Below are 20,980 nucleotides of genomic sequence, written 5' to 3'. Positions count from 1 at the left end.
ATATGAACGAAATATAGTACTATTAAGTGAACCTAGCGCCAGAGTGTCGCTATGGTAAACAAATAGAGTGAATTTTAAAGAATGCATTTATTCTACTGTGGTTTATGCGCTGTCGGCGAAGTAGATTTAATTCAATCCAATAAGTTTAAATGAAATGCAAGAAAAAAATGTGCATAATTTAATATTCCGTACAAGGAAGTCATGTGGTGTACAAATCAGATTTTTTATTATTTATCACTGTTCATTTGCGATACTTGAGCTGTTTTTTGTGTTTGAATTGATATATCCAATATAGCCATAAGTAACAACAACATCTGATCATTTTATTAACACTTTCTCAGAAGACCTGGGATGACCTGTCTTTGATTTTCAGTACCGTGATATGTGATAAATGAACAGTTACTATTTTAAATTTACTTTGTTTGCAATGAAGATAACACGGCGAGGAGGGTAAAAAGAATTTTTATTGATCTCAGACAACAATTTATTTTTATCCTTTTTTTAAAAGCACCCACATAATGGGTCATTAGCTAGTCTAGTTCCCGCTTGAGGATTCATTTAAATTGTGCATTGTAGGGTAAATAAGAAGTTGGTATCTCTTTCAAAATGTATTGTTCTACTTGCTTCGCTATCACTGTTCCGTTCTTTCCTCCCCTCTAGAGTGAAATTGCGGTCATCAGTCAACGGATTATTATTCTTAGCGTAAAAAGTGTTCTGCTTCTTCTTCAAATTGTTTTTCTTTAGGAGACGCGTTAAAACTTTCTGGGTGGGCAAAGATTTAGACTGATTCTTTTGCTGACTTTTTAAAATTTTGGTTGTTGTTTGGGAACAGGCAAATGAATTGTCAGAGCTTAATTATAATATATACACTACTCTGTTTCTTAATGAAGATAACAGATTATCGAATTATTTGGTCATTTGCGAGTGATAATAATCGGAAACAGTCAGCAGAATATCAAAACTTTCAGCTACTTTAAAATGACAACCATCCTTCTGACTATCAGTGCTGTTTTACTTTATTAATTATTGTTATGAAATGATAACTATAATGTAATAATGACATCATTATATGCAATAAAATGGTACTGATACATCATTTCAAGAATCCTCTAGATTAAATATGCGTTTAAATAAAAATTTAAAAGGCTGCTTTCATGAAATCTGGGAATTTTCCGTTCATTATACAATTTTATAAGTAATTTAAATACTTATACAATTATATAATAAATGGAATTTAAGTAGCATTTAAATAAGTTTCTACATTTACAACAGAAGTTTTTGTAAATTTGTAAACATATGATTCCATACATATTAATTAATTTATTTACCAATGCCTGGATTTTGAAATTTACGACATTAGCCATCTTGCTTTTCAGTACTTCTGGGTGACAAGAATACGAAGCGCAAGTGTTTTTAAATGTTCTTTGTTCGAGTGTTGTTTAGCGATACAAAGTGACCCGCCTGAGATAACCACTGACCTTATCAGGTTCAACTGTTCTTCTAACCTTCTTCGGAAACATACAATGACCTGACTAGAACAGAGAGCTTACTAAAGCTATGTTCACTAATTGTAGTAAGTAGACAGGATACAGACGAAGGGTATACAAAACCCTTTATTTTTCTTTATATACAATGACTTCCATACTTCGGAATACAATGACCCTCCACTCGGGGTCTAACGTAAAAGATATAGAAATAAAACTAAACTCTAATTTAACTTTAGAATAAGATTGGCCTTATAATAACAGGAAGCGTATGTAGCACAGAGACTGTGAACACTACAATACGTTTAATTTATCAAGAGGATTAAAACCTCTGGCCTGGAAGGCAAAGTAGCAACTGCGTAACTTCTAAGGTAAGCGGCCTGCTTCGAACTCACTGCTTCCTCTCTACTGCTTGGCAAAAAGGCCACACTTAAATACTTGGCGTTCGCCAGACAACTTTGCATAAACTCCTTCACGCTTATAATTCTGGCCGGAAGTAGAAAATAAGAAGTGATAGTAAAGATTTAAAATAAAATAAACGTTAGTAAAACTTAAGATCCTTACAACCTGTCTTTGTTGTAAAAGTCTTACAGTGTTGATAGTCATCCTGGCAGAAGGGAAAATTTCCTCCGTGTAAAAATGTACATATAAATATTACATGGGCATACAAGGCCTGTGTATAAGCATAGATATGTTGATTACAATCATTGTCTTGTACAAGTTGCATATGATAGATACATAAAATCATGACAGCTATGTGTACATTTAAACATTATATGAATTCATATTTACAATACTTTTACTGACATAATCAAATTAAACTTGTAATTCATTTACACATTGTCTGGATTTTCAGTATCATTTAAACTGCTTTACAATATTACGAGGGTTGGAACTTTAATAGTGGCAACACAACTGAAAAAACGCTACGCAACAAAACCAAAGAATATCGCGTATACCACAGGTAAACTACATACCTACCTTACCTCTCAGCAAAAAGACTCGTTCTGCCTACGTCACGCGCATGCGGAGTGACGCGAAGAACGAATCCTTGTATTAGCTCGCGGTCTAAAGTAAGTGTTGTCAGGATGTTTTCAAAACAAGAACTACGATGTTGGATAAAAAATGAATGTGCCAGAGGTCGTACAGCACGACAGGGTCATCAAGGGTTTCAAGAGGCTTGCGGGGAATCTGCATTGCCTTACAGAACCGTAGCAAGATGGGTGAAAGCATTCAATGAAGGACGCCAAAACGTGGCAGACATGCTGCGGCCAGGTCGTCCGAGTGTCAGCGATGCAGACGTGCAAGCTGTTGCCGCACTAATGGACAGTGATCACCGCCAAACGATTCGTCAGCTGGCCGGACAAACAGGATTAGCGCATACGACTGTGCTGCACATTCTGAAGGAACCCCTGTCCATGAGAAAAATTCCTTCACGATGGGTTCCACATCAATTGACGGAAATGCAGAAATGGCTACGATACGATGCTGCCCGAACTCACCTGGAGTGCTATGAGCGCGAAGGAGATGCTTTTGTACGCCGTATCATTACACTGGATGAGACTTGGGCCCGATCGTACCAGCCAGAACTGAAACGCCAATCAAACGAATGGTGTCATCACGGGTCACCACGACGTTCGAAATTTCGTCAGAACCCCAGCAATGTGAAAGTCATGGTGATTCTCGTGTACGACTGTGATGGTGTTATCCTAACGCATACCGTTCCCCCACAGCAGACCGTCACTGCGCAATATTAATGTTCATTTTTGGAGCACAATCTCCGACCAGCTTTGAGAAAAAAACGGCGACACTTTTTGCAGAACGCTCCTCTCATTTTGCATGCCAATGCTCGGCCGCATGCAGCGCAAGCTGTGACTGAGTTGTTCAAGCGATGGGGCTGGGAAGTGTTTTACCATCCACCATACTCCCCAGATCTAAGCCATTGTGACTATGACTTAATTCCTAAGATGGAGGAACCACTTCGTGTCACTCACTTCCAAACTGTTCCTGAGATTCTTGAGGCAGTAGACCGGTCCATTCAAACTATCAACAAAACAGGCGCTGCTACAGGTATTCTGCGACTTCCACATCGTTGGAAACGGGTTGTACACAATGCTGGTGACTATATTGAAGGACTGTAAAACATGGTGACATGAATCACTTTTGTGTTTATTCCTTGTAAATAAATAGTTGCCAGTATTAAAGTTCCAACCCTCGTATTTTTATCAAGTACATACAAACTAATCGTCTTGAGAAGAAAACCTCCACAGGGCACGGTTACGCCACGCATCGGTGTTAATTGAACAGTTATCGTTAGGGCACACATAACTTATGGTACAGAGCATGGCCGGGAGATACAGTTGCTGATGACAATGAACATTACAGTACCATACACTTGGTGGTGAAATATAAATATATGTACACAAATGAACACAAATGAACAAATAGAATTGAATGATAAAACATTAAACATTGTTTATCTTGGTTAAGCTATTGTGATATTAATGTGATGTTTTTGGGACAGCAGGGCGTTCTGTAGACTAATTCCATCTAAGTGGTGGATGTTGATTCTTAACCAACAGGATTTGATGATTGGGTCAACTAATCCCCAGTCGCTTTTTAAACGAGGGAGTATATAAGGTATTCTCTCCCTCCTTCCGGCATGCCTTCTTGGTGTAATGGTTATCACACTCGGTGAGTATTCCAGATATCTAGTTTCGGGCCCCGGTGAGAACATTGCTCATTTTTCATGTCTCCTGCTTCAAAGTAACCTAAACGTTCTACAGAAGTATCAATTAAATTGAGTTTTACATTCACAGTCTGTAAACAAATATATGGAACTATACCACGTTTTTAACCTAGTAACAATATTTCTCATAAAAGTTCTCGTAGACCCATTAGGATTTTTTTGGAAGCAAGATAGATTAAAAAATGAGCAACGCCTTCAGCGGGAATCGAACCACGGACCTCTAGAATAAGCGTCCAGCTTGCAGACCACCACACCACGAAGGCACTCTAAGAAGGTGGGAGAAATACCTTATATACTTCTCCTTTTAAAGGGCGACTGGGGTTTTTAGGGGATCCAATCGCCAAATCCTGGGCGTGGAGAATGATCAACCACCACCCTTTTAGTTCGGGAGCCACTGTAGGGCATTTTTTTGGCAGCAAGAGGATTGAAAAATGAGTACCGCCTTCGCCGGGAATCGGACCGCGGACCTCTGAAATACGCTCCCAGCGTGCAGACCACCACACCGCGAAGGCATGCTAGGAAGTCGGGAGAAATACCTTATAGTTTATAATATATTATATCAAACAGAATATTAAACATAAAATCCCATTCCTGAGAAAACGAAAGAAACATTTTGCGTATATTTTATTTCGAAACGGATGGAAAGCATCAAAAACCTTCCAGAGTGTTTTTTTTTTTTTCTCTTGAAAAGTCAGATGCTAAAATAGCTGAGTTTTTCTTCCAAGACTTGCGTTCCTTTCAAGTTAAATATATAAGAAATTACACTTACACTTTCCTCTTTAGTTTCCGTTTCAGAGAGCACTGCAGTATTGTTAATAAAAGGCTAAACTGTCATGTCGTATTAGGCGCGGGAAGAAGAATGGAAGTAATATCATAAGTCATCTTTTTTATCTCAAAATTTGCTGCAACACTTCTCTTTGTTGTTCTTTCCCAGTGCGTATTGCAGACAACAATGTCGATTTTTGTTACTTTAGCACGAGAAACGACATCCTTAATATCAATGTAGCAGTAAGTCAGCTGGAACTGTTGTTTTGGTTTCAAGATGAAACTCTTATTCAAGTTTGCGTGTATTTTATCATCTGAGTAGATGATGCAAGAATTGCAATGTGACCTATTATTGATAATAAATTATTGATATAAATTATTGATGTATTATTGATAATAAAAGCTGAAATTCTCCGTTTGTGCTGCATATTGCTTTTTCATTTCTGAAAATTATGCAAGTAGTAGTATAATGCTTTCTTACATTATTTTCAGCATGCAACATTTTATGAAAATTACATGAGCTTGGTTCGAAAGTTAAATAGTTCACATTTAAGCGAGGCGTTTCCGTAAAACCTGTATAAATGCTTCAGATTTAAATACACAGGAAATATGAGACTGAAAAGAAGATTAAAAAAAAAAAAAATCTGAAATGTTTCAGATTTTAAATTACGTCCAAAGGGCCGTTTTTTAACATTTCGTGTGCTACCTTTCTTTATTAAATATCATGTTCCTCGCACTTAAACCATAAGATCCAGTGCAACAGCAATATCGCAAAATAGTTTTAAAACGAGCATATCTTTAGAATTTCCGATACAGAGACTCACGCGCTGGAGATAAAAATGTTTTTTCTGCACAACGTTGCCATTGCTCGCTTTGAAATCCTTGAGTTTGTTAATCAAAAATTCGTCAAAATTTTAAAAAATAGGAAACCGATCATAAAACAAATTTCAAATTTCAAATTTGGTCTTCCACATGCTCATATTCGTTGGAGGATTACGTTATTCAAAATTCGATGACTCTATGTACCGTTGTTTTATCACAATACGAGAAATATACATACATTTATGCAGATTTTTCATTATTTAATTTCTTCAAATATAATGCAGGACTCTAACATTTTGTGGCAACAGTTTGAAAAGTGAACCGACATTTATGAGTCCGACGCAAAATGCCAAAACGAAACTAATAGTCCTTCGGGATTCAAATCCCTTTGGACTAAAAAAAGAAAAATATGAAAGCTTTCAGATTTTTTCTCACACCCACAAAGACATTTTTAACGTTTTTTTTTTTTTTTTTTTTTTTTTAATTTATTAAATATGAAGTTCTTCGCACTTAAACCACAAAAATTCAGTTCAACAGCAATATTACAAAATACTCAAAAACTGCAAAACGGCATATCTTTAGAATCTCCAATACATAGTCTAGCGTCATTTTTTAGTCTTTTTTTGCACAGTCATTTTTTAGTCTTTTTTTGCTTGGCGCAGCCCTTGTTTGTCATAAAATCTTGTCGATTAGGTGGATGGTTCTGCGCCCTATTTGTACCTATACAGTCTAGCGTGCTGGAGATAAAAATGTTTTTCCCGTGCAGTGTTACCATTGCTCGCTTTGAAATCGTTGAATTTGTTTATCAAAAATTCATTAAAGTTTTACAAAATTTGAAATAGTAATAAAACAAATTCGAAATTCGGGGTTCCCAGTGCCCATGTTCGATTGCAGGACTACGCTATTCGGAATTCGATGGCTCTAGGTACCGCTGTTTTTCATAACCCGAGAAGCATTCATGCAGATTCTTCATTAATTAGTTTCTTTAAGTATAAGAGATGGCGATAATATTTGGTGGCAACAGTCTGAAAATTGAATCAACGCAGAAAGTGAAAAGACGCAAAATGCCCTTTTGATTCTAATAATCTTTCGGTTCTAAAGCCCTTATGGGTTAAAAATTCAATAACAAAGCCATAATTTTGTACATAAGAAGATTTTTTATGGAGAGCCTTAGCTCAGCATAAGAATGAGAAACAATAGGTTAAGATTCACGAAAGGTTTGAAAAGGAAAAAAATAGCACACTTAAACTAATTCGTTTGTACGTACAGCTATACGTTAAAAGAATTGCATCCGTGGTACTACGGAAATTTGCATAATTTCCAAGTCTAAAATTTCTGAATGTATTATTGTGTCACTATTCGTTTTTACTGTTATCTTTAGAAGACAAAAATCTGTCTTTCTTATATTGAAAATTACTGAAACCGCCAACTCAAGAAAATGTCCCAAAAGAGATTTCCTAAAGTATCTAAAGCCACTAGTATGCTTTATGATATTGTCACAACTCATTGAAAGAAACCGAAACTTCGAGTAAAATAATAACATTCGCGGCCAAACAACTTTTAAATTGTTGATAATTCTACAATTATTGCATGCAGGTTAACTAAAGGCATCGAAACCTTAACCGGAATAAGAACAGCTAAAACAATTAGGAACAATTAGAGCGAAATACAGCTCAAACAATTAGAAAAGCAATTTTTACAATTAAAATTACACTTTCTCCACAAAAATAAGCTATTCGGCCAACGGGCAAGAAGGCAGATTTTTCAGTGCATAAAACTGAAAGCTTATTTTTGGTCCCACTCGGTAAAAAGACACTGAAGGTGCAGAAACTGACTTGATTCACTAAACAACTGAGAGGAGATGCTCTCTCTTCGACTTTAAATAGTTTTCAACCGGCGGCGGTATTTTTTTAGTAATTTCTGCTTCTCGAAACTACGGTAACAGCTAACATAGTAGTCAATTACATTTATTTAATTTTAACACATTTTAAAGGATAGGCCAAAATGTCGCCAAACGGTCGCCAATTTGAAGACTTTTGGCGATTTCTAGCCAAACTTGGCGAAAACATAAATTGCGGAAACCGTTGTCAGCTTGGCGATAGCTCGCCAAATTAGCGAGATACCTATTTACCCAATGTTAAATGCCCGTGCCTCTGTATTATTCTTACATTTTCGAGATAACTTTCTCATAAAATTTATCTCGCGCTACATTGCACAAAAAAATACAATAATTATACTTATAGTGCTACTAAAATTACCTATTTAAGTACAAAATTCGTAACAATATGTTACAATGGTTTTTCTTTCTATTAAAAGTTTTCTCATCATTTAGGGGTTCACAAAGAAAACTAAAAAAATATGATGTGTACACCACATGACTTCCTTATACGGAATATTAAATTGTACGCATTTTTTCTTGCATTTCATTTAAACTTATTAGATTGAATTAAATCTTCTTCGCCGACACCGCATTAACCACAATAGAATAAAAGCATTCTTTAAAATTCAATCTAATATTTGTTTACCATAGAGACCCTCTGGCGCTAGATTCACTTAACAGTATTATATTTCGTTCATATTATAACTCATAATGCACAAAATTTATATCATGTAAAGAATAGAATTATCTAATCGTTGCCACATGTTCTATTCAAATACTATAATAAAGCTAGAACGATGTATAAAAGAAATTAAGCTAACAAAACAAAAAAGAAACAGTTTTTCACAGACGATTGAATATTTCTCATTCAATTAATTCAGTTCTCACTTCGTGACAAGGCAAAAATACATAAAAACTCAAAATATCTGAATTAAAAATTAGGAAGTAAATCTTATTTGCTCGAAAAAATTCCAGAAAGGATTAAGCATGATTTAATTGGCAATAATAAATGAAGGCGTTATTTTTGTTGTTGCGAAGCTAAGTTTCTCTAGATTGGCAACAAATCCACTAGTCTGCTGTTTCAAATGTAAGCAATGAATGGCCGCGATAAAAAAAAAAAAAAGGCTTAGCAGCACTTAAACCAGTTTAAAACTGTTGATAATTCTAAAAATATTGCATACTGATTTACTAAAGGTATAAGAATCTTAACCGGAAGATAAAAACAACACAATAAAATCTGTTTTTAAAGCAAAAAATGTACAATTTACAAACATATAAGAGTAAAATTGAGATCACTGAGCCGGGTAAGAGAGTGAATATATATATAAATATATTTATATACGTTTAGTGCGGCCGATTGCAATCAAAATACGAGGTGCACATCTCCATGTTATAGCAGTCCTATATACAAAATTTCAACGTTCTGAGGCTACTCGCTTTTGAGTTATGCGAGATACGTACGTATGTACATACGTTCGTACAGACGCAGAAATTCTCTTCAGAATTCATTTTAAAGCAGTTTTATCATTTTTTTTTCGAGGTAAAGAGTATTTTATTCAGTCCTTACGTACAGATATCACGCAAAAACATAGTTAAATGGCATTCGATAGCGGTCAAAATAGATATTTTCGTTGAAATATGTTGTCTGAAACTATTCGAGATTACAATACTTCCTTTTTACTTCGTGCAAGGAAGTAAAAACCAGAAATAGAAAATGAGAAATAAATGAGGACGTGTAAACTGAAGCCAAACAAAGTGAATTCAAGCATGATTATTCATTTCTAGGAATAGCTTTCCATAACGATCGTTTTATTAAAACGATCTTTTCGTTTCGAAAACTGAATTTTCTCTTCCACAATTTGGAATGTACGGCATGTATCCAACCGGCTGAAGGAAAATATCTGTACAGTACATCATAATAATTATGTTTATCTTTCTTTTACAGATGTGGCTGTGGAGGTATGTTGCAGAACCACCCAGCCAGTGCCAGGGAAGGCATGTACCGGGCACATAGCGTTCACAGTCAAGCCTCGTCACAAGCATCTGCCGATGAACACTGGAGTCCGTCAAGACACACGAACGCAAGCCCCACTGATGCTTTCGGAACTATCGAATTTCAAGGCAGTGCTCATCCTCTGAAAGCTCAGGTCAGTTCGATGTTTCCCTCTCAACCCCTTCTGAAAGAATTATTGCATAAGCAATACATTGAACTTTCAGAAGAATATATAAGCATATCAAGATAGAACAGAAACACCCCTGAAAATAATCATAAAAGTGGAGCAACAACCTGTCTTAGGTGTAGAAACTATCGATTTCGAGGGTGAACAAAATCCCTCTTCCTCAGGAGTACAGAAATCTGCGACTTAAAAATAAAGTTTCGAACATATTCGTACCCTAAGGAACTGCAAAAGTTATCTAGAAAGTTTCTTCCACTGGAGAATTAGATTTTCTTGAAGCTTTCACAAGAATTTACAGTATTTATTTAATGATTTTAATCCAATCCTACCTAACGTTTTTAAATCTATTATCCTAATTTTTCATTTTCGTTATTATTTCTACTAACAGATGGCGCTACGCTCTCGTCTCTCTTAGCTTCTGTAGAGTATAATTATGTTCGTAAATTGGTTTTTCAGTTATGGATTTCTTTGCTCCTTATGAGGAGGAACGTTGTTCGCCTTCGAAATCGATAGAGTTTCTATACTAATGTTCTACGTCTAACACAGGTTGTCGCTTCCCTTTTATGATAAAAACGTATATTTAATTTATTTGTAAACTTACTTTAATAAGTGCCTGCAAAAAAAATTATTTTTGGTACTATCCGCCAAATTATTGTTGAGGGCCGTAAAAAATCGCCAAATTATTGTTGATGCCAATGCTGCCAAAATGAATTGCGGGTTGCAGCAAGAAAGGAGGTATAATAGGAAATAACTATCTAAGATTGATGTTTTAATTTAGATGAGAGGTTAATTTCATATAGTACATTTTATTATTATAATTTATATGAAAAAGGCTAAACATGACTGAATGGAAGCATAAGAGTAAATAACTATTTCAGAACATTATTATAATTTATATAAAAATTGCTAAATATAACTGAATGCATGACTGCGTCGCTATTTCGCTACCGACTTATCGCTAAAGCATAATTTCATCTCGTTGGTTGTTCAAACATAATTTTCTATAATGAATGATGCCTTTTCTTTGACAAAATTCACGGTAAAGTGCAGCATCACCCACTTATTTGTTTGGCGCTTTTTACAAGGGTAAACACAATTGCATTTTTGTCAATAGATGTCGATGGGATTCATGTCGGGCGATCTAGATGGCCAGATCATTCGCTGGAATTGTTCAGAATGTTCTTCCAACCAATCGCGAACAATTGTGGCCCGGTGACATGGCGCATTGTCATCCATAAAACTCCCATCGTTGTTTGAGTACGTGAAGTCCATGAATGGCTGTAAGTGATCTCCAAGTAGCTGAAGGTATCCATTTCCAGTCAATGATCGGTTCAGTTGCACCAGAGGACGAGTCCATGCCATGTAAAAACAGCCGAGACCATTATGGAACCACCAAGGCTTGAACAGTGCCTTGTTGACAACTTGGATCCATGGCTTCGTGTGGTCTGTGCCACACTCGAACCCTACCATGAGCTCTTACCAACTGAAATCGTGACTCATCTGACCAAGCCATGGTTTTCCATTCGCTTAGGAACCAACCGATATGCTCACGAGCCCACGAGAGTCGCTGCAGGCGATGTCGTGCTGTCAGTAAAGGCACTCGATTCGGTCTTCTGCTGGCATAGCCCAAGGAAGACAAATTTCGCCGCACTGTCCTATCGGGCACGTCCCTCGTACGTCCCACATTGATTTCTGCGGTTATTTGATTCAGTGTTGCTTGTCTGTGAAGATTGACAACTCTACGCAGACGACGCTGGTCTCGGTCGTTAAGTGCAGGTGGTCGGCCACTGCGCTGTCCATGGTGGGATGTTATGCCTGAAATTAGATACTCTCTGCACACTCTTGACATTGTGGATCTCGGAATGTGGAATTCCCTAAGGATATCCGAAATGGAATGACACATGCGTCTAGCTCCAACTACCATTCCGCGTTCAAAGTCTGTTAATTCTCGTCGTGAGGCCATAATCACGTCAAAACCTCTTCACATGAATAACTTGAACACAAATGAAAGCCCTGCCAAAGCACTTCGCATTTATACATTTTCTACGCGATACTACTGCCATCTGTATATCTGCATATTGCTATCCCATGACTTTTGTTACTGCAGTGTATATCACACCATTAGCTACCACTGGAACATAGGTACCCCAGGCTTTGGCTCGAAAATCGTTTGTAAAACAAAATCCCAAACGATAATTTTACCTTATTTATGACATATTTTGTTCACTTGAATAGAAACAGGGGTATGTTTTTTAATTCTTAGTCAAAGGGTTAGGATAAAAGTGTCTGTGTTTGCAATGTAGCCAATTCTTATCCACACAGAGACAAAAGATAAATATATAAATAAAAAGCGGGAGTAATGGCCGTAACCTCAGTTTTAAGAAAATATTACTTCTATTTTTCCACCAATGGCTGGCTTCAGTCGTTTATAGGCGTTGGCCAATACGAAGGCCGAAAGCATTTGTCTCTTAACTATGAAGGCACTTAATAGGTGGGCTACCTTTGCCTCTAATGAAGAGACGGACAAATTACATCTACGCCTTCTGTGGGATTCGAGCTCGGGATTTTCGGTACGACAGTCAAAGTCAAAGTGACTTAGCATATTCCAGTCTTTGAGGGCGATATTACTTCTTTGAAGCATTAAAAAAAATGTTAGTACATGAACTTACCTGGAACTAACTACTTCCTACTAGATCAGATTAACGTCAAGTTAATTAATTCAGTGGAGTTCATTAAAAAGAAAGTTTATGTACTTGAAGTTTTGTACTTGCATGGACCAATGCAAGACACTAAAGAAGGAAATATATTGTTACGAAATGTAAAGGCGCGGTGAGATGGCTTCCCCGCAAAGCAGTTTTGGGGTTGCCATAAAATAGCAAGGAGGGCAGAGTTGGCACATTTGGCGAGAAATCGCGCATTTGGAGATATTTGGCGACAAAATTGGCGATATACCATGGACGGTTGGGGAACTTTCTGGAACGAATTCTTGCCGGTTTAGTCCAGAATGTTTCCGAACACAAACCGGAAGCTATATAAACCCTGCTGGTCTGCAGTCAGGAGTGTGTGTCTCTCATCGAGAGTGTGTGTGCCTCGTCTAGCGAGCTGGCCCACAAGCGGCCGAGCGGTAAAGTCGCTGAACACTGGTAGTTCGGTCTGAGGTTCGAATCCCGCGAACGGGCTGGCTGCATGGGCGTTTTCGTGGTTTCCCCATGTGTAACGTGTATACGAGCCAGTTCCCCTTAGAAAGTCCTCCACGAAGGCATCCCTCCTCTTAGGCAGATAGCCCTCGAGGCTTTGACATAATCACACACACACACATATAGCGAGCTGATAGTCAGTCATTGAGCGAGTGTCTCCAAGTCTAGCAGCGAGTTGGCCGTCCAGTGCATCGAGAGAGTCTTTTAGTGCATCGTCGAGTTTTGTTTTAGACTGTGCTGAGTCGAAAGCTGTACTCTTGTGTATCGTCGAGTGCATCGCGTGGAGAGTCTCGAGAGTACGTGGAGTTCCGAGAGCGACCAAACACAGTCGGAAGCTGTACTCTTGTGCTTTGCAGTGAAGCTGTCTCCACCGTTATTGCCTGACAGTGTGAAGGCTGTGTCACTGATCGTGTCAGCGTGTCTATAGTAGATGTTCGACGACTGTAAAAAGTGTCATTGGAGCTTTCCTGATTAACATTGGCTGAATAAAGTGTGTTTCGATACTTCATCAAGTGTCGTCGTTATTGACTCCAAATCTACGAACCCCGTACGAACGTGAAGTAAGAGAATAACGCAACGGCTGGTGCCAGAAGAATAGGAAGATACAGTGGATGGACAAAAATATGGAAACACCTTGTGAAATGCATGTTTGAAAAGAAAGATTGATTTTAATGAAATATGTAGGTGGCGCTGGCGTTTTTGACTACTGACGCCACCTACACAACTTCGTAAATATGTTAAACAGTTCAGTTGTTGTCGGAGTACTGTTATGTGAGGTTGTCATTGCATTATGTCAGAGTTAACAGACTTCGTGGGCAAATTGTTGGAGCGCGTATGGTAGGTGCTTCCGTGAGCAAGGTAGCCGAGGTGTTTAGTGTTTCAAGAGGTACTGTATCGAAGATTTATTTCGCATATTTGAAAAGCGGAAAAACATCATCTGCTAAATCACAGAACGGACGAAAGTGTGTCCCGAGTGATCGTGACAGACGATCATTAAGGGCAATTGTGACGAAAAATAACAAGACCACAGCTGCAAAAGTTACTGCTGAAATGAATGTTGTGTTACCGAACCCTGTGAGTACCAAAACAATTAGAAGGGAGCTTCATAAACAGGGAATTGCTGGCCGTGCTGCAATCGAGAAGCCACTCATCAGTGTTGCTAATGCCCGTAACAGGAAAAGGTGGTGTTTAAGTCATAAAGCCTGGACTATAGAGCAGTGGAAGGTGGAAGCGAGTAATATGGTCTGACGAGTCTTCTTTCACATTGTTTCCCACTTCTGGCCGAGTTTACGTCTGGAGAAAGCCATTTTAAGCCTATAATACAGACTGCTTGTTGCAAAGAGTGAAACATGGCGGGGGTTCTGTTATGGTTTGGGCAGCCATATAGTGGTTCTCTGCTAGCCCCATGATAACTGTGTCAGGGCACATGACTGCCAAGACTTATGTCAACATTTTGTCCGATCAAGTTCATCCCATAGTACAAACTTTGTTCCCGGATGGTGATGGTGTCTTCTAAGACGACAAACCCCCTGTTCACACAGCTCACATTGTCCAGGACTGGTTTTCTGAGCACGAGGATGAGTTGTCCCATCTCCCCTGGCCACCACAGTCAACAGACCTGAATATTATCGAACCTTTGTGGTCTACATTAGAACGGAAAGTGCGTTCTCGTTATCCACCGCCAACATCGTTATTTGAACTTGCTACCGTTTTGCAGGAAGAATGGTATAATATTCCCTTGGCAAACATACAGGAACTGTATTTATCCATTCCGAGAAGACTGCAAGCTGTTTTGTATGCCAACGGATTTCCTACACCATATTAAGCAAAGAAACATGTTTTTTTAAAGGTGTTTCCATATTTTTGTCCAACCCCTGTAATAACGCAACAATATGTTCTGCAAGCATATAGGTTGTTTTAATGAAAGGGCCACACATGTAAATGTGTGCAAATACGTTTTCCTAATGTACTTCTCGAAGTTTATGTACTTGCATGGACCAATGCAAGACACTAAAGAAGGAAATGACTTTAGAAAAATGCTGCATAATATTAGTGAATCCATATATCCTAATTGATACAATGATCAAAATAAACTATTTACTAGTTTAATAATGCTATCTATCGAACAATAAAATGTTTCAGATAGAAGGGGGAAAAAATACTGTTTCAGTTCAGTGTATTTTCAGGAATTAAATTAAGAAAATTTTACTATTATTAATTCAAACCTTGATAATTATTTATAACTATTAAGGAAGGAGCTGTAAAACTAAAGTTTCTACTCCTTCACACAAACAAACACACACACACACACACGCACAAAAAATCTTAAAGCTTTCCGATTATCACGTTTAAAAGGGCGTTTTTTTAATCTTTTGGTATAAGGTATTTCTCCCGCCTTCTTGACATGCCTTCGTAGTGTGGTGGTCTACATGCTGGGCACGTATTCCAGAGGTCCGAGGTTCGATTCCCGGCGATGGCGTTGCTAATTTTTCATCTTGCCTGCTTCCAAAAATACCTAATGACTCTACAGTGGCGCCCGAACTAAAAGGGTGTTGGATGAGGCTTCTCCACATCCAGGATTTGGCGATTGGGTCCCTAAAACCTCAGTCGTTCTTTAAAAGGGGGAGTATATAAGGTAGTTCTGCAGCCTTCTCAGCATGCCTTCGTGGTAAAGTGGTCTGCACGCTAGGCACGTATTCCAGAGGTCCGTGGTTCGATTCCCGGCGAAGGCGTTGCAAATTTTTCATCTTTCCTGCTTCAAAAGTCTCTCATGTCTCTACATTATATGCTACCTTTATTTATTAAATACCATTTTCTTCGCACTTAAACTTATAAAATTCAATTGAACAGCAATATCACAACATATTTAAAAACAGCAAAACAGCCTATTTTTACAATTTCCGATACACAGTCTCGTGCGCTAGAGATAATTTTTTTCCCGTACAGTGTTCCCATGGCTCGCTTTGAAATCGTAGAGTTTCTTAACCAGAGACTCAAAAATGCTTTGCAAAATATAAAATAGATAATAAAATTCCAAATTCGGACTTCCGTGTGCCCATATTCGGGTGAAGACGTACGTTATTCAAAATTAGATGGCTCTAGGTACCGTTGTTTTATCACATAGAGAAAAACATGTATACATTTATAGAGATTCTTCATTATTTAATTTCTTTAAGGGGTGTTGGAACCCCAAAATCTTCAAAAAATTGTGATTTCGAATTTTTGCATTTTCAAATTCTCTTCACTTTTATCTTTCTAAAAATACCATTCTTTAATCTCTATGAAAATTAGAACTGTAAAAAAATCTAGTTTTAATTTGTCATCTATTGCTTTGATCCATGAGAATTTTTACATAAAAACGCGTTTTTCTCCAAACGTGATTTTTTTATACTCTATGTACCTTTTCTCAGGAACTACTGCTCACAGGTATCTAAACTTTTTATAGCTTATTTATTAGGTTTCCTAATATTTACTGAAATGAGCTTTTTGTAATAAACTTAGAAAAAACATTTTTTAAAAATTTTTTGTGTGAGAAAATTGCTAAATTTTACTATGCCTAACAAAATATTCTGTAATTTACTCTAAAATTGAAAATGCTTCAAAAGCTCATTTCAGTATAATCAGATAAGTATACTTTAATTACAGAAAAAAATTCAAGCTTGTATCTGCAGCAGATTTTGAGAAAAGGTACATTGAAAATGGCCAATTTAACATTGTCGGTATAGGGGTTTCTGATACCCCTTAAAATCTCTTACAGGGGTCTAGTATTTGGTGACAACAATTTAAAAAGTGACTTACCGCTTATAGTGAATCAACGCGAAATGCCAAAACAAAATTTATCTATCCTTTGGGTTAAAAAAATACAATATATGTTCTTGGATATCGAGAACAAGACGAGAATTCTTTTTGTGTAAGATAGTTTTAATTGAACCTGAAAATAACACGCATTTAAAAAATATAACTTCAGTATATATACTTCTTCAAATTCTTCCTGCATATATCAAATGCAAACATTTTCCTCGACTAACAAGATATACCTTTGATGTAAAAGATAAAGTTTTCCTTTTCCCCGAAGGAGTTCGAAAGATTTATGAAGGAGGAATTGGAAAACATATTCTTTTTGAAATTGTTTTTTTTGAAAAATCCTTTTCCGCCGATTCAAAAAGATGTGGCGCGGAAAATCGGCACAGGAGAAAAAAGCTCTAGGGGCGTTTCAAATTTTGTGAAAAGTTTATGTATCCGTAACTTTTCCTAAAATTCTTCTACTCAAGCATCATACGTGCTGTATATTGTTTATTTAATACTTTTGCATGTTTAGTGTTTCCTATATATCCTTGAGTAGAGTGTTGGTATAATAGTTAAAGTAATACAGGGTGTTTATAAAGTCTCGGACCCATTTTGATGTTTAATAACTCATAATAAAGATAGATTAAAATTCATCACATAAATGGTTAGATAGACTCAAAACGTTTCATGACCCTTGTCAATGAACTTCCCCGTGTGCCCCTTCGTCGCACGGAGAATATCAAGTCGATATTCAATTTCACGCCAGGTACCGGCAAGCACGTCGGCATCCACAGAGGCTATTGTGGTTATCATTCTGGCTTTTAGGTCACCCATGTTCGAAACTCTCCTCTTTTAAACGTTGTCCTTTAAAAATCCCCAAAGGAAAACGTCCAGCGGCGTTATATCAGGTGATCTGGGTGGACAAGGAATTGGACCTCCTTCCCCAATCCATCTTCCTGTAAAATGGTCATTCAAGGAACTACGAACGATGATCCCCCGATGAGATGGTGCACCATCTTGTTGCAAAAAGACATGTGGCTGAAGCTTTTCTAGTTGTGGAAATACGAAGTTTTCCAACATGTCTAAGTATACGACTGATGAGACCGTCTTTTCTGTAAAAATGAAAGGCCCAGTGACTCGGTGGTGCATTAGTCCAGACCACACATTGACCACAAAGGGGAAATCCCTTTGTGCCTCACGGTATTCATGGGGGCTTTCAGATCAGAACATTGCAATAGTTGCCAAAAACAAAAGAGAGAAAAATTCAATTAATAAGCAGATGATATTTAGAAAAATTCAGATACTTAGACTGGAAAATGAAATTATCTGAAATTAACCCCATGCGCAGACGATATTTACAAAAGTAAAGACATTCAAACCTGAAAAGGAAAATATATAAGTTATTCCATCAATAAATGCCATAAGTTTATTGATATCTTCATTATTTTATGAGTTATTAAACATCAAATTTGGTCCGGGACTTTATAAACACCCTGTATTTTGGCACTGAACATGGGATAAACATAGATGTTATTTTGTGAATGAACTTTTTGAACTAGATTTTCACCTTAACTAACATTTAAATATGAGTGTTTTGTAATAAGGTATTTCGTTGAATCTTCGGATTATGGTAACTTGGCGATTTTTTGGCGAACATTTGGCGACCAACCCTTCTACAGCAACCTGCTAGTTTTTTTTTTTTTTTTTTTTTTGGACACCATTTTGTTTTCACGAAGTAAAGGCACTTTTTTTTTTTTTTTTACTCAAAATTTTTTCCAACAATCTGCTAGCCGAAATATGCTTATGCTAGAACTTTTATGGAACAAAAGTGCTTAATCATGACGAAGATTAGGTGCGAAATTGGAAGAAAGTGCAGAAACGCCCACTGCTTCGCGCGTTTAAAAGAATTGCACGTACGCGGTATCCATGTACACGTCGACCTATTTTCACTTAAAAAAAAACATACCAGAATTGCATAAAAATGGCATTGCGCACACGCTTGACTTTATCCATGTACACATCGACCCATTTTCACTTAAAAAGTCGAAGAAAATTGACAAAAATCCAATTCTTCTTACTCTTGTAAAATGTGCCAAACAAATAAGTGGGCGATTCTGCCCTTTAGCAGCGAAATTGTTTCTCAGTGCTTATTAGCTAAAATCACGATCGGAATTTTCCAGAAAATGTCTCATAATCTCTCATTTCTCTGAGACAAAATCATCTGTGATTCGAACTGTGTACTTCTCAGATTATTGCTAAAGTGCTGCCTAGTAACCCCTTTACCGCCTTACCAAAATGTCGCCAAATGACCTGTTACCATATTCCAAAGATTAGCCGGTATTTCTCCCACTTTTCTAGCGTGCCTTCGTGGTGTAGTGGTTCTGCACCCTGGTCCGGTACTCCAGAGGTCCGTGGTTCGATTCCCTGCGAAGGCATTGCTAATTTTTCATCCTGCCTGCTTCCAAAATACCTACTGTCTCTTACATAAGTTGTGGAATCATTAGGTTACTTCGAAGCAGGAGATGTAAAAAATGTGCTATACCCTCGCTGGTACTCGAACCTGGAACTCTCCAGTACGCGCCGAGTGTGCTACCGTTACACCTGCGGGGGGACCACACAAAAGTGAGAAAATCGTGTGTGCGGTTCCTGCAAGTCATTGTTTTTATGGTTTTACAACATGTCGGAGGGCATGATCTGATATCGCGGACGCAATAATTCGTTCCATTTCAGAGTGCAAGAGACATAACTTCATGTTATGTCTCTTGCAATCTGAACTCATAGTGTTCAATCATTGCAATTGAATTGAACTCATAGTGTTCAATTCAGTTGCAATCTGAACTCATAGTGTAATTCGTTCCATTTCAGAGTGCAAGAGAGATTTTAGCTTTCTGTACTGTGTCTGTTGTCAGAGCCTCTCGATTTCAAGAAGGCTGACACACCAATCATCTTTTTTTCCCTCTGATATCGTTCCAGATATAACGAATCAGATAATATAAAATGCAGCTGAAAAATTAAGAAGGCGTGCCTAATTTAGTCAGCTGATCCTTGCCATCGGAATAACTCGCCAGAATGCTATTGAACTCTCGACTACAGTGACCTTCGTTATGAGATTCCTCACGTCACGAGAACTATACTTAGCTACCATAATTGTTCTATACTATCCATGAATTATATCATTATGTAAAGAGCTTCTCGTAATTGCAATAAATATGTTTTGAGTTCAAAAATGCAGTAAGTATTATGCAACCTCACAAATGTACTAATCCTTATATGCAGTCAGAAGCGCTACCTGCCGCCGGTACACACACACACACCACGATGGCATGCTCGAAGGTGGGAGAAAATACCTTATATTCTCCCTCTTTTAAAGGGCGACTGGGGATTAGGGAACCCAGTCGCCAAATCCTGATGGTGACAAATTACCGTCTACCACTTTTTCGTTCGGGTGCCACTGAAAAGTCATTACGTTTCTTTGAAGCAGGAGATGTGAAAAATGTGCAGTGCCCTCTCCGGGACTAGTAACTTGCACCTCTCGAATGCGCGCCGAGTTTGCTTATCGTTACACCACGAATGCACGCTGAAAGGCGGGAGATAATACTTTATTAAGTAAAATTTTACATGGGTACTAAAATAAAAATTACAGAGCACTTCTTAAATGTCAAATGCTTGTATATCGATTACAGTAACTTTATACAAATAAAGAAAAATAACTGTCAGTGCTGATAATAAACTTTTAGATTTCATGCTGTTATTAGAGCTTTAGTAATATTTTAACATAAAATTTCCTTTCAGTTTTAAATTAGAAAATTATTATGAAGGTATTTCACAAAACGTTTTTTTAAAAAGGGTTAATTAATTATTAAATACGAGTTCTTTTACTGTACTTCGAAATTAAAAGTTGAGTAAGACATTAATTTGCTCAAGTAGGAAAAAAAATGGCAAAAAAAATATTTCTGCTTCTTGAAAAGAAAGAACTCATTAATTATTTAAAGGATTAATTACAACATTTATTATTTATTAAGTTTCTTTAATAATATCTGACCCCTTACTTCTTTTCAATTATAATTTTAATGATTTGTCTTAGTTATGGGGTAGCTTTGTTTCGAAGTTTCCATTAAATA

The 20,980-nt window shown here is 37.3% G+C and overlaps 1 protein-coding gene across 1 annotated transcript in view; it reads left to right on the top strand.

Moving 5' to 3' along the window:
* Trpm (transient receptor potential cation channel, subfamily M) overlaps nt 1-20,980 on the top strand; it is a 1,045,900-nt gene that overhangs the window by 471,644 nt on the left and 553,276 nt on the right. The window contains exon 3 of the mRNA XM_085816215.1: nt 9,645-9,846. Coding sequence (XP_085672341.1) covers nt 9,645-9,846 — 202 coding nt within the window. The remainder of the gene's footprint in view (nt 1-9,644; nt 9,847-20,980) is intronic.

The sequence above is a fragment of the Stegodyphus dumicola genome, chromosome 4 (assembly GCF_044657685.1).
Source record: "Stegodyphus dumicola isolate Sdum_Otavi_A_Nest chromosome 4, ASM4465768v1".
NCBI classification, from domain to species: Eukaryota; Metazoa; Arthropoda; class Arachnida; order Araneae; family Eresidae; genus Stegodyphus; species Stegodyphus dumicola.
The sequence above is the reverse complement of the archived record's forward strand: the minus strand, read 5'-3'. Positions and strand labels throughout refer to the sequence as shown.